At 36.8% G+C, this 12,477-nt stretch overlaps 1 protein-coding gene across 1 annotated transcript in view; it reads right to left on the reverse strand.

Annotated features, from left to right (window-relative positions):
* Window positions 1-3,063: 3,063 nt before the first annotated feature.
* LOC117175247 (protein tiptop) overlaps window positions 3,064-12,477 on the reverse strand; it is a 127,869-nt gene continuing 118,455 nt past the window's right edge. Inside the window, exon 4 of the mRNA XM_033364934.1 lies at window positions 3,064-7,208. Within this exon, the coding sequence (XP_033220825.1) occupies window positions 3,614-7,208 (3,595 nt within the window). The 3' untranslated portion in view covers window positions 3,064-3,613. The remainder of the gene's footprint in view (window positions 7,209-12,477) is intronic.

The raw sequence follows: 12,477 nt of genomic DNA on the forward strand, positions 1-12,477 counted from the left end.
CCGTGACTCAGCAGTGCCGCGAGATATGGTGGCATCACAATTAATTCAATCTCGTCCCCTAACTAGTCGCATTTCGTCACTGTTATCGCCATCGTCCTTATCGTTTGTGCCCCTAATTCGACATAATACGTATTAAGAATGGAAATTTTCGTAGAATGGTTTTCACTCAACGACAATGATTTTTATCAGCGATATGGAGAAACTTTCACCGAAAAATGCGAGAAACAATCCTATTTCCAGAAGAAAAATCAAATTTATATATAGAGAGTAGAACCTCACTTATCCGAGCCCGCATTATCCGAGCCCGCATTATCCGAGTTCGCGATTATCCGAGATTCAAACAAAAATAGTTGACCCGTCTTATCCGAGTTACAGAGCAAGATTAGTCCGTATTATCCGAGCCTTATGGATTATATACTGCTACTTTCTTTTTATTTAAAATTCCGTTTTATCCGAGTTTCCCGACTATCCAATTTGGGGCCGGTTCACAATAGCTCGGATAAGCGAGGTTCTACTGTATTTCCTTTTTAAAACTTAGAAGCAGAAAAACTTTTTTTTCTGAACAATAATTTAAAGATTTATGCCTCACAGAAATAGAATTTAGTCTCGAATTCTTGGAGGTTTGTTGTTAAAATTTTATTCAAGATGATAATTAAGTACGCGGCTCCTTATAGCGAAAATTGCGGAATTATGCTAAACTTTTGTTCCACCTATCAGTGAATTTATCCGACAGGTAAAACTTTTTTGATTTGTTTGTTTTTAATTTTATTTGCACTAGATCATTACGTGTCAGATAAATTTTCCAAGGGGTCGACCCTTTTCTAAAAAGGCCACTCAAATTGCACTGACTGGTGCAAGTATACTTTTTCTCTATTGTTATCATCATTTTGACTCTCCAGCACGAGTTTTTCGAATTAAGATATATACTAAAATTCAAAAATAGTGTAAAGTCTAAAAATATTAAAACATGAAAGTATGGATTAAAAAATCGTCTTAAAAAAGTGGAAAGCTAAAATTAATTGTGTGATTTAAGTACAAAAAATGCAGTCAGACTATAAATTATTTGTACACTTTGAGCGGCCGTAATAGCTACGCTAGATTCACCTGCCTGCCCAGTAGTTTCTTTTTATAAACCACTAATAAGAAAAGGATAACCGAAAGCACGAGGTGAATGCGTTATAGTGGAAAATTTTTAATTTTATTCGATATAATTCTACTTTTATAAAAAAAAAAAACTATGATTGCACTGGGTTTAAGTTGATCTATTTAAATAACAAATAGACCTTGAGTCAAAAAATAGGTTGATAACGCATTGTCACACTCGTAACTTTACTATTATCCTAGTTCAAAGACTAGAAGCAGAAAGAAAATGATAAAACACCATTAGACTGGCGATGGACTTATTCGCTAATCAGGAACGACAAGACGCGATAAGCGACAGGCTGTCTTGGTTCGGAGGCTCTTAAAAGGAAAACAATGTCCCCTTTTCATGAAAAGAACATCGTCTTTACATCTCGAGTTGAATGAGATCCTCAAAAACCAAAAGTTGTTTTTCCACTGTAAAAAAGCTTGTAAACTGAGAAACGGCCAAACCGAATAAATTAGTGACAAATTTTACAAACAAAATATTTCGAAGAATTTAAAATATTTAAGGGTACTTTAAATCTCAAAGATTTTCCAATCAATTTCCATCAATTAAAGGGATTTTAAAGGATTTCAAAGATTTTAAGGGAATTCCAAAAAATTTAAAAAAATTTAAAAAAATATTTCTCTGTTTTTTAAAACTCTAAGATTTCTCAATCGATTTTAATAAGTTACAAGGATTTTTAAGTATTTCAAACATTTTCATCGTATTTTTTAAGAATCCAAGAAATTTTAAAGAGATTTCAAGCGATATTAAAAGATTTCAAAGAATTTGAAATATTTAGGTATACCTTAAAACTCTATAATTTTGCAATCTATTTCAATAATTTAAAGGTGTTTTCAAGAATGTAGAAGATTTCATTGTATTTCTACAAATTCGAAGGAATTTTAAAGATTTCAAGGGATATCAAAAGAATTAAGAAGAATTTTAAAAAATATTTCTCTGTTTTTTAAAACTCTAAGATTTCTCAATAGATTTGAATAAGTTAAAGGGATTTTTAAGGATTTTAAATATTTCATGGAATTTTTAAATAATCTGAGAAATTTTAAATAGAATTCAAAATATTGGGGAGTGTTTTTAAGTCCAATATTTTTCAATCGATTTCTATAATTTTGAGGTATTTTAAAGAATTTCAAAGATGTCATGATATTTAAAAATTTTAAAGATTCCAAGAAATTTTAAAAAGATTTAAAAGTGTTCAAGGGATATGTAAAAATATTTCAAAGAATATGAAATATTGGAGGGTATTTCGAAACTCTAAGATTTTCCAATCGATTTCAATAATTAAAAAGTCTTCTAAAGGATTTCAAAGATTTCATGGGATATAAAAACATTTGAAAGAATTTGAAATATTGAAGGGTATCCTAAAAAAACCCCTCAATCGATTTCAAATTTAAGGCATTCTGAACGATTTCAAAGCTTTTATGATATTTTTAAAGATTCCGAGGAATTTTAAATAGATTTTAAAGGATTTCAAAGCTTAAAGCATTTTTAAAGATTCCAAAAAATACATAAGAGATTTAAAAGATTTTAAGGGATACGTTAAAAGATTTTTAAAAACCTGAAATACTTGATTTTATTTAAAAACTCATAAATTTTTTATTCTATTTCAATAATTTGAAAGTATTTTTAAGGATTTCAAAGATTTCATAAAATACCGAAAGATTTAAAATATTTTGAAATATTTAAATGTAGTTTAGAACTACAAGATTTTTCAATCGATTGAAAATTTAAGGCATTTTGAAAGATTTTAAAGTTTTTATAGTATTTTTTAAGATTCCGGGAAATCCTGAAGAGAATAAAAATATTTAAAGGGATATCAGAAGATTTCAAAGAATTTAAAATGGTTCAGGGTAATTTAAGAACCCAAGTGTTATTTAACAGATTTCAATAAATAGCAGGATTTTAAAGTATTTCAAAGATAAATTCATGGGATAACAAAATATTTCAGAGAATTTGAAATATTCATCCTATTTCTTGATTTCAAATAAGCCCGCACTTTTTGGCACATGCGCAAATGAAACTTTCGACACCTGCCAATGGCCATCTAACGGATATCAACGAACTAAAAAAGAATCCTCCTTTAGAGTCTAAGTTCTGAAGGATGCCTAACTTTTCCTTTAACCGCAACATTACTGAACCCCCAGATTTCAGTGCAATGTAGGAACTTGGTTGAATTCTGCTTCATCGAATACTCATATTTATGTACCATTTCTCTAATATCGTTATAATTTCACAGTAAAAACAAAACAAATGTATATTCATCAGCCTAAAGAAAATACTACGTTATAAGAATAAAAACAAATCCTTTTTTACCAGTGAAAGAACATCTTTACAGACCAAAAATTAAACAACGAAACCGCATCGTCGGCACGATGCTTGTAGACTACTCTACTCCCGACCACTCTAAACTCGTTACAGTATAGATACACTTATGTACAAGTGGCACCGCTACTTACGGGGCTCGGACTATACGTATTTGCTGGACAGTTGCTTGGCCAGTTCCGTATACTTGAGAAACTTTGAGTGCGGACTCTCCTCGAGAGGAGAAGCCGCAGGCTGTGACGGACTTCCGTTCGCCTGAAGAGGATTCGGCGGCGACTTGATCCGCTGGGACGAGGGTGGCGATGAGGAACTATGACTGGGACCACTGGAGCTGGATTGGGAGGCTGCTGCTGTGGCCGCCGCTGCAGCAGACCTGCCAATAGACAGTGGATCCGGGATGACACCGTCCTTAACGAAATGCATTTTCGACAAGTGATGCCTGTAGGCACCCTTGGATATGAATGGAGTATCGCAGAACGCACACTTCATGATGGAGTCAGCAGTGACCACCGCGTCGTTGCAGGCCCAGCTGAAGGCTAAAATTGCTCCAGGAGTGGGACCAGGGCCTGGTACACTGGTACCAGAGCCATTTCCACTTCCAGGGCCTAGAGATGTACCCGCAGAACCTGAACCAGACCTGTTACCACCAGAACCTGAGCTTCGGGTCTCTGTTTTGTCGCAGAGTTTTTGCAAGGCAGCTAGAGGATGACTGCTGCCCTTGCGTCCTTGAGAATCCCCATTGCCGCCGCTATTTCCACCACCACCTCCGGAGAGACTATCGAACATGGAAGATAACGCCCCGAGGCTACTGGAGGCTTTGGTATCGGGCGTTCCTCTCGGAGTGACTGATCTATCGCTACTTGCTGGACTACTGGTACTGTTTCTACATGGACTTCTAGTCGCGTGTTCGAGTTGTCCAGTCGACCTGGGCGTAGGAGGATTCATGTGAGGGGAAAGAACCTCGCGGTTTTCTTCCGAAGATTCATGATGACCGCTCCGCCTGTGATTGTAGCTCGCTTGGTCTTCCTCATCTCTAGTTTCATCTACTACCTCCTTCTTCACGACCACTTCCCTCGTTCCCGGTACACTTTCGTTGCCGGCAGGTGTTTCTCCATCATCTTCTCGGGGCTCCTTTTTCACAACAACAGTCTCTTCATCGCCAGATTCTTCTGGAGGGTGACGACTAGGTAAAGGGATTTTATCTGGTGTCGATCGATGATGGTGTGAATGGGTGGAAGAAGTGGAAAGCCTTTCGTGCCCAGAAGATACGTCGAGGCGTCTTTCGGGTGTCATGACATCTGTTCTATTGCTACCTCGCTCCGATATTGAACTAGACTCACTTCCACTCCTTTCTCGCCTAGATGCTGCGGATCCGGTGTTGTAGTGATGCTGTTGGTAGGATCGGAGAAGATTCATCGTTTGGGGATCTACGAGTGGTTTGGTGTAGTCTACACTCTCATCAATTCCTAAGCGTTTGAGGATGCTAGAGCCCATGGGCGCACCCGGTTGCGCATGATGTAGACCGGGTGCGCCATGTCGAACTCGCGAGTCGAAACTTTTCTCGATAAGCTTCTCGATCGCGTTTAACACGGATGGAGACGACGTCCCCGTAGGTTCATTTGTATTTGGCGTCGGAGTATCTTTTCCAGGTGTTGTGGCATCACTCGCTGAGGAGGGAGATCGATGATGCCTCGACGAGACGGGCGACGTGTCCTCACTCACGCTCTTCCGACCAGATTCTCCCGGTGGTAAAGCGCCCGACATGTGATTCGACATTAGCGCATTCTTCAGGAAGTTCCGCTGATTCACACCCACTGTTCCGGCACCGATGCACTGACGAATGTGTTCGACAAAAATCGTTGTTTCGATTTTGTCTCCACACTTTTCGCAAGTAATCCTACCGGCGTGTTTGCTCAAACTGTGGCCTATTCCCGATCCTGCGTCTCCGTTTTTAAACTCGTTCTGGGCTCGTTCGAGTTCAAGGAGTTTCCGAACAGGCAGGGACTTTTTCCGCTTCTCACGAGTTTGTCTTCGACGCCCACCGCTTTCCGTAATCGAGCGCATTATGTGCTCTTTGTAATGGGAGTTCTTTACCATGTGATTGCTTAATTCTTTTAACGAACTAAACGCCTGGTCGCAAACCTTGCATGTTAAAACGGCACTGACATGACTACTTGTCGCCCCAGCTCCTGGACCACCACTTCCTCCGTGAGGACCACTTCCACCACCTGGAGGTCCTCCACCGCCTCCTCCTCCTCCACCCACTCCACCACCACCACCTCCAGTACTTCCACCACCTTTACTGTCATCAGACGACTTCCAGGATATGATCTGCTCCTGAGAAATGATATTCGTGTAATGCTGGGTCTGCTGCATGTGTGAAGTCATCTCTGCCAGGGATCGGAAGCTCTGCCCACACCACATGCACTTAAGAATCTGTCTCGTTTGCTCAGCACCCTTTCCTAACCAGACATCCTGGCCCCGAACGAGCTTCCTCGGCAAAGGCATCGTCTCCTTGATCAAGAGATTCAACTCCGATGGACTCTGCTTGCTGCTTGGTGTCGAAGTTCCATTGTTTCCACCACTGGAAGAAGTCTGCGGCTGATGTTGCTGTGGTGGTGGTATCGAGGACATATTCTGATGATGACCAGAAGATGGAGGAGGTGCGGACATGTTCACTCCACAGTGTTTCGCTTCCTTCATGTGCGTAGTTAGAGCCGCAAGAGTGGAGAAACTCAACTTGCACCACACGCACTTCAGGACATCTTTGGCTTGATCAGCTCCCTTATTTAGCCAATGTGACTGCCAGGCACTGTGCCGGCTCCCAGATGTCGCAGAGGGATTGTTACCAGTTCCTCCCGGAGATGATCTGAACAAATCGTCACCACCAAGTTTACTCAATTCGCTCATCTTCTCAAGTGCCTTAGTAGCTTCACTCGGTTGATAGGACTTGTCCAAATTCGCTGGTGGCTTCATCTTGCCATTCCAGAGCTGATGATGATCCACTACCCCACTCGTGCTTTTCGGCGAAAGTTGCTGTTGACTAGTAGCTGCTGCAGCGACCGCGGCGGCAAAGTATGGAAAGTGAGAAGCAACCACTGGTGACGTCCATGGGGAAACGACTGATCTTCCGTAAGGAGATCCAGAAGACGCAGTTTCTTGATGACCAGTGGGTGTTGATGTCGCATGTCTGGACGACTTTCGAGGAGGTGGTGGAGGAGAATCTTCCGGGCCTGGTCGTTTTCTACTAGGCACAGACAAGTCTAGGGGCCCGTTATTCGTTTCTGTCGATGATGAAGGCGTGGGCGGTTTACTGAGATTCAGAATCTGTTCGTCCTCATCTTCTTCCGTGGATGAGGCCTTTCTCGTGCTGAAGTCGAGTACCCCTGTTAGAGGAGTAGCCGTGGGTGACATTTCACCTCCACTGGTCGGCGATACCAGAAGACCGGGAGTCGCGGCAGGTGGTGAACACGAGGACGTGACCAGAGGTGAGACGGAACCTCGAGATAGAGGTGAGTGACCCAGGAGAAGACGCTGATGCGTTTGCTGAATGTACGCTGCCATCACAGCCGCAGAGTGAGAGGGTAAGAGTGGGTGAGTCCCGAGAGGTAGAGGCACGATACTGCTGGGACTGACGGGACTGGCGCTACTTCGGACTGCCGGTGGAGGGGGGCTTCCAGTGGCTGGCCCAGACGATTCCCGAGAGTCTCTTGAAGGACAGCGAGGACTCATTGGTTCCCTGTAACAAATTACAAAATATTTTTGATCTTTTTATCTAATTATTTTCACACGGCATTTAAATAATGAGGTATTATATATTTTTTAGCCTCTAGTCCTAGAACGGGTCCCACGGACCCGGACGTTTTCTCAAAAAATTTATCTCATTTTTTTCAAAATATTCATTATACGAAATTAACTTTTATATCTATTTTGACAATATTTATTTTTGCGAGACTCTGGATTACAATTTTAAACTAAAATAAATGGTCGTACAATTTAAACCGAAGATATTTCAGTTTGAAGTTTGCTCGGGTCTGCTGGAACCACATTAGGTGGAACGGAAAATTTCGAGGTACTAGCACTAGAGAGATAATGAAGATGATATTATGGGATGAATGTGATGAAACCAATTACGGTAACCAATTTTAAGGAAACTTTATATGCAAATCGATATTCAAGTTTCAACCATTCTCAAATATACAAATTCTGACAAATCACTGGTATTAAGTTATCAATGAATACAAGGATGACACAATTAAATTAATTTTCGTTCAAATATAGTTTTTGTAATAACCTAGATTGCTGTAAATAATTGAACTCATTAGCTTATTTTGGTGAATCTCTCAATTCCAGAGAATAAATATGAAATATATTGCCTCCAAAATAATTTTAAAAATGTCTGTTATTACTTCATAAAAAACTAGAAATCCTTTAACTACTCAGTTGCAGAAAAAATAAAATTATTGATTGAGAAATTATTTACCAACGTACGAGAGAAAAGAGTTTGTTCAGTCATGAATATAGCAATATCTCAACTTTCACACACACACACACACACACACACACACACACACACACACACACAGAGAGAGAGTTAAAAAAAGAATGTGAATATTTTATATTTAAAAATAGTTTTTAACATCTTTTTAAAGATTTGTTAAAATTGTAATCTATTTTTTAAACTATTTTTAAATATAAAATATTCACATTCTTTTTTTAACAGAATATTGTGCTGATTTTCTAGAATCAAATTATCTATATTTTATTCAAAATGACTTCAACAAACATCACTTAAAATGGGCTGAGTGCCAGACCACTTAAGTCACAATGAATAAATTCTGCAAAAAGTGTTGCATCACACCTTCCCGTAGATAAATTTATAAAAATTTTTTAATAAACTGCAGGTTGATATATTCGAACAAAAATTGTTAAGTTTAGATTCATTAGAATGTCTCGTGCTTTGTTTTAAGATAGAGCTAATAATAAATTTTTGTTTGAATAATTTGTTGAGAATTTTCATATCAAACCAATATTGTGGAAAAAATGGAAGGGTCTAAAATAAACATCCGATATTAAATCCGAATTGAAAATTGACAAATTTTTATCTAAATGAGTGAATAATATCCATAACTAAAAATGTATGTTGTGGTAATTGAAGTGGTGTGGTTTTAAACTCAGCAGGGCAATTAAACAAAAATCGAAATATTTTGAAACAGGTGAACTTCTGAGATTAGGTTTCGAGTCTGTATGGATTTTCAACATCAATTGTGGAGTGAATTAGCAGAATAAAAATTAACTGGGAATTTTAATTTTATCTATTGATTGATGAATTAAAATTAAAATAAAATGCTGCTCACAAAAGGCATCCGGCTCGGAGAAAATTGTAAAAGAAATACGAAATTGGGTAAAACTGATATTTAGTCTTTAAATAATGATTGTAGTTATGATATGTCATATTAAAGAAAAAAAAGAAAAAAAGGTAAATTATTTAGTACTGAATGAAGCGGGCAGTGGAGTATTCGAAATTAATTATCCACTCTCGACTTGCAACAAAAATACCATACTATCACTATATTTAATAACCTTATACTAATGATTAATTATTTGGATAATAATAATATTATTAAATCAATAATGAATTAATCATTTATCCTATGTCACTTTATAATGACATTTTATTAATAAAGAAATTGATTCAGGACAATATAGAAGAATTTTTTTATTTTGAAAACTCTATCACAAAAAGAATTCCTTTTTAGGAATATGTTATCAAATTATATGAATTGTTTCAAGAAATAAACCCGACGCTCCAATTCATAATGTATTACAAATTTTAAAGTTTGACTGACAATATCGGAAGCCAATGCCTGCAACTTCCGCGCATGCGTAAATCTTTTGTTTACTTTCCTCAAAGCACCAATGTAATTTTAAAAATTCTGAAATAATTTAAAACTCCCTTTATTATTCAATATAGCTCGCACATGTCTACATTCAATAACAATCAAACTCAATCATAGTAATCCAAATTTAAAAAACCACAACTAAACACTCTTACAATTCCGATATGAATCCACATGGAACTTTCACTTCACTATTTTTATTGTGAAACCAAACTCCTATAAATTTATAAAATCCTAAAAGATCTTATGAAGCAAAGGAACTAAAAAAAATGTTGAATAGATACGATGTTGTCTATTAAGAGTGTACCTTTAAGTCACTATTGATACACGCGATCACGTGGGTAGTTCTCGGTTGGTAAGCATTGTAAAATAGTCGGTAAAGACGAGAGCATAGTGACGCGTATTCCAGACCTGTCGACGGCTGGCTCGTAACTGACTCCTACTGACTGAATGAGCCCGAATGCGTGCCGCCAGATGAAAGGGGCCACCGCCACGCATGCAGGGGAAGTTTTTGGACTAGCGGGGTGGGGAGTGTGTGCGATGCGAGGGTGCTGCTCGACTATGTACAGTTTTAGGGGGCGGGGAGAGACACGAGTGTTCTGGAAACACGCGCCTATCTCTATTAGCCGAGTGACGCCACGCGGCAGCCACTGATATCAGCCTGACACCGATGGCTTATTTATCCCGTCCGCAGCGATTTGTTGCCCTCAAACACCACGCAAAGTTTGCACCACCTATCTTCTATTGTCGGCTACTTCAAAAAGTTGTATCATCTTTCGCGAAGTTTTGAAAAACAGCTAAATTACGTCATTGCTGGTTTTTTGAAAGGTATCGGTTTTAGTTGATGTTATGCGATGCCAAACAGATGAGAAAACTAATTAAAAAATGTTAGCTATGTTGGGATAATGTTTGATGTCTATTTCCCCGTTTACAATCCTTTGAAAAAATATTTCTGTATAGTTAGCTCGCTTCATAGGTGTACCTTCTTCTAACCGTGTTGTATGATCAGCTGATTTTATTGTATGTCCACTGGGTGAGAAAATTAACTAAAAGTTAGCTTTGTTGACATACGCGTCAATGACTATTTTCCCATTTCGAATCCTTTTAAAGAAACCCTTTTTACAGTAATCTCATTCCATATTTGTATCTTTTTCAACCGTGTTTATAATTAGCTGAAGTTATTCGATGTCGACCAGGTTAAAAAGTTTAATAAAAGGTTTTAGCTATGTTGATTAACTGCCTGTCCCTCTGTGAAGTTAGCTCGTTTCAAAGTTGTATCTTCTTCCAACCGTGTTGTGTGATTTTCTAATGCGCTGAATTTCGACCAGGTGAGAAAATTAATTAATTAATTAATTAAGAGCAGATTTTCCAACTGGCATTAGAGTAAAGAATATTTTATTCTTGTAATCTACACTGGTACAAAATAAGTAGCGGTTTGGATTACTAGGAGCATCAGCAAATAAATAGCCGAAAAGATTGAACTTGCCATAAGGTTTTTCCTAATTTTTCAATCGTCCAAGTTTATTGTAAATAGTTCACCATTTGACCTCTTCTTTTCCAATTTTCGAGGCACGAAGAATAGTCTGTTACAATTACCGATTACTTGAAAATCCGTCGAAAAATTTGGAAAAAGATTAAAATTAACAAAGTGCACAGCAAAAACTAGGGTTTCTATTAGAACTAATTTTTTGTTCAAAAAAAAAGTCCAAAGGATTTGCAGCAAAAATGAATATCTCTTGCTGGAAAGGAACCTAAAATGATAAATGGTTTCTAAAGGAACCCAAAGTATAGATTCAAACCGTTTTCATTGAACCTTTTATCGCTCCTGCCTTGACTCACTTTGAAGAGTTTACAAGTTAATGATGCATATTTTATTTTATAATCCGGAAAAAAATAATATTGCAACAGGAAAAATTTATTAAAGAAAGTAAGAGATTACAAGGGATATAAAAATCTTTTAAAGAATTTGAAATATTGTATGCTACTTTAAAACTCCTAGATTTTTCAATTAATTCAAATAATATAAAGGTATTTTAAAGGATCAATACATTGAAGGCTTTTAAAAAATATCAAAGATTGTTCGTTATTTTTAAAGATTCGGAGGAATTTGAAAGATTTCAAGTTATATCAGAATAATATTCAAAGAATTTAAAAAATATTTGAAAGTTTTTTAAACCTCCAAAACTTCTCAATTGATTTAAAAAAGTTAAGGGATTTTAAAGGATTTCGATATAAAAAGATTTCAAAGAATTTAAAATATTTAAGGGTATATTATAAACCTCCAAGATTTTTCAATCGATTTCAAATTTAAGGCATTCTGAAGGATTGGAAAGCTTTCATGGAATTTTTAAAGATTCCGGGGAATCTTGAAGAGAGAAAAAACAAATTTTAAGGGATATAAAAAAAATGCCAAATAATTTGTTTAACATTTGAGGGTATTTTAAAATTCCAAGATTTTTCAATCCATTTCGATCAATTAGAGGGATTTTAAAGGATTTCAAATATTTTACTGTATTTTTAAAGATTCTAAAGAATTTAAAAGAGATTTCAAAAAATGTAAAAAGATTTCAAAGAATTAAAAAAATATTTAGGGGAATTTTAAAAGACCGAGATTTTTCATTCCATTTCATTACGTTGAAAGGATTTTCAAGGAGTTGTAAGATTTTATGGTACTTTAAAAGAATTCGAGGATTTTTGAAGAGATTTCAAGCGATATCAAAGGATTTTAACCCTTAAACGGCCAAAACGCCACTACCGGTACACTGCTTTTCAACGCCCAATAACTAAGACTATTCGACACTAGAAAAAATTGAGACACATATATTTTTATTGTTTAAGATCTCCTCTTTCCGACGGTGCCAATGAAATTTTTCAAAAAATTTCCTTATTATCCCAAAATGCAGTTTAAACAAAAAAAAACGTGATTTTTCGTGTCTATTTTTTTTTGTGAACCATTTTCCAAAGCTTTTCGAGTCTATAATTAACCTGGAATCTCACTAACGGGTCGAATAAATGTCTAAACTTTAAGAATCCATGGTTCAAAGATCGATTTTTCGTTTTAGTATTTTCAAAATGGCGTCTTAATGGCAAAATTTTTGTGAAAACATT

This window comes from Belonocnema kinseyi, chromosome 6, assembly GCF_010883055.1.
Source record: "Belonocnema kinseyi isolate 2016_QV_RU_SX_M_011 chromosome 6, B_treatae_v1, whole genome shotgun sequence".
Classification (NCBI taxonomy): Eukaryota; Metazoa; Arthropoda; class Insecta; order Hymenoptera; family Cynipidae; genus Belonocnema; species Belonocnema kinseyi.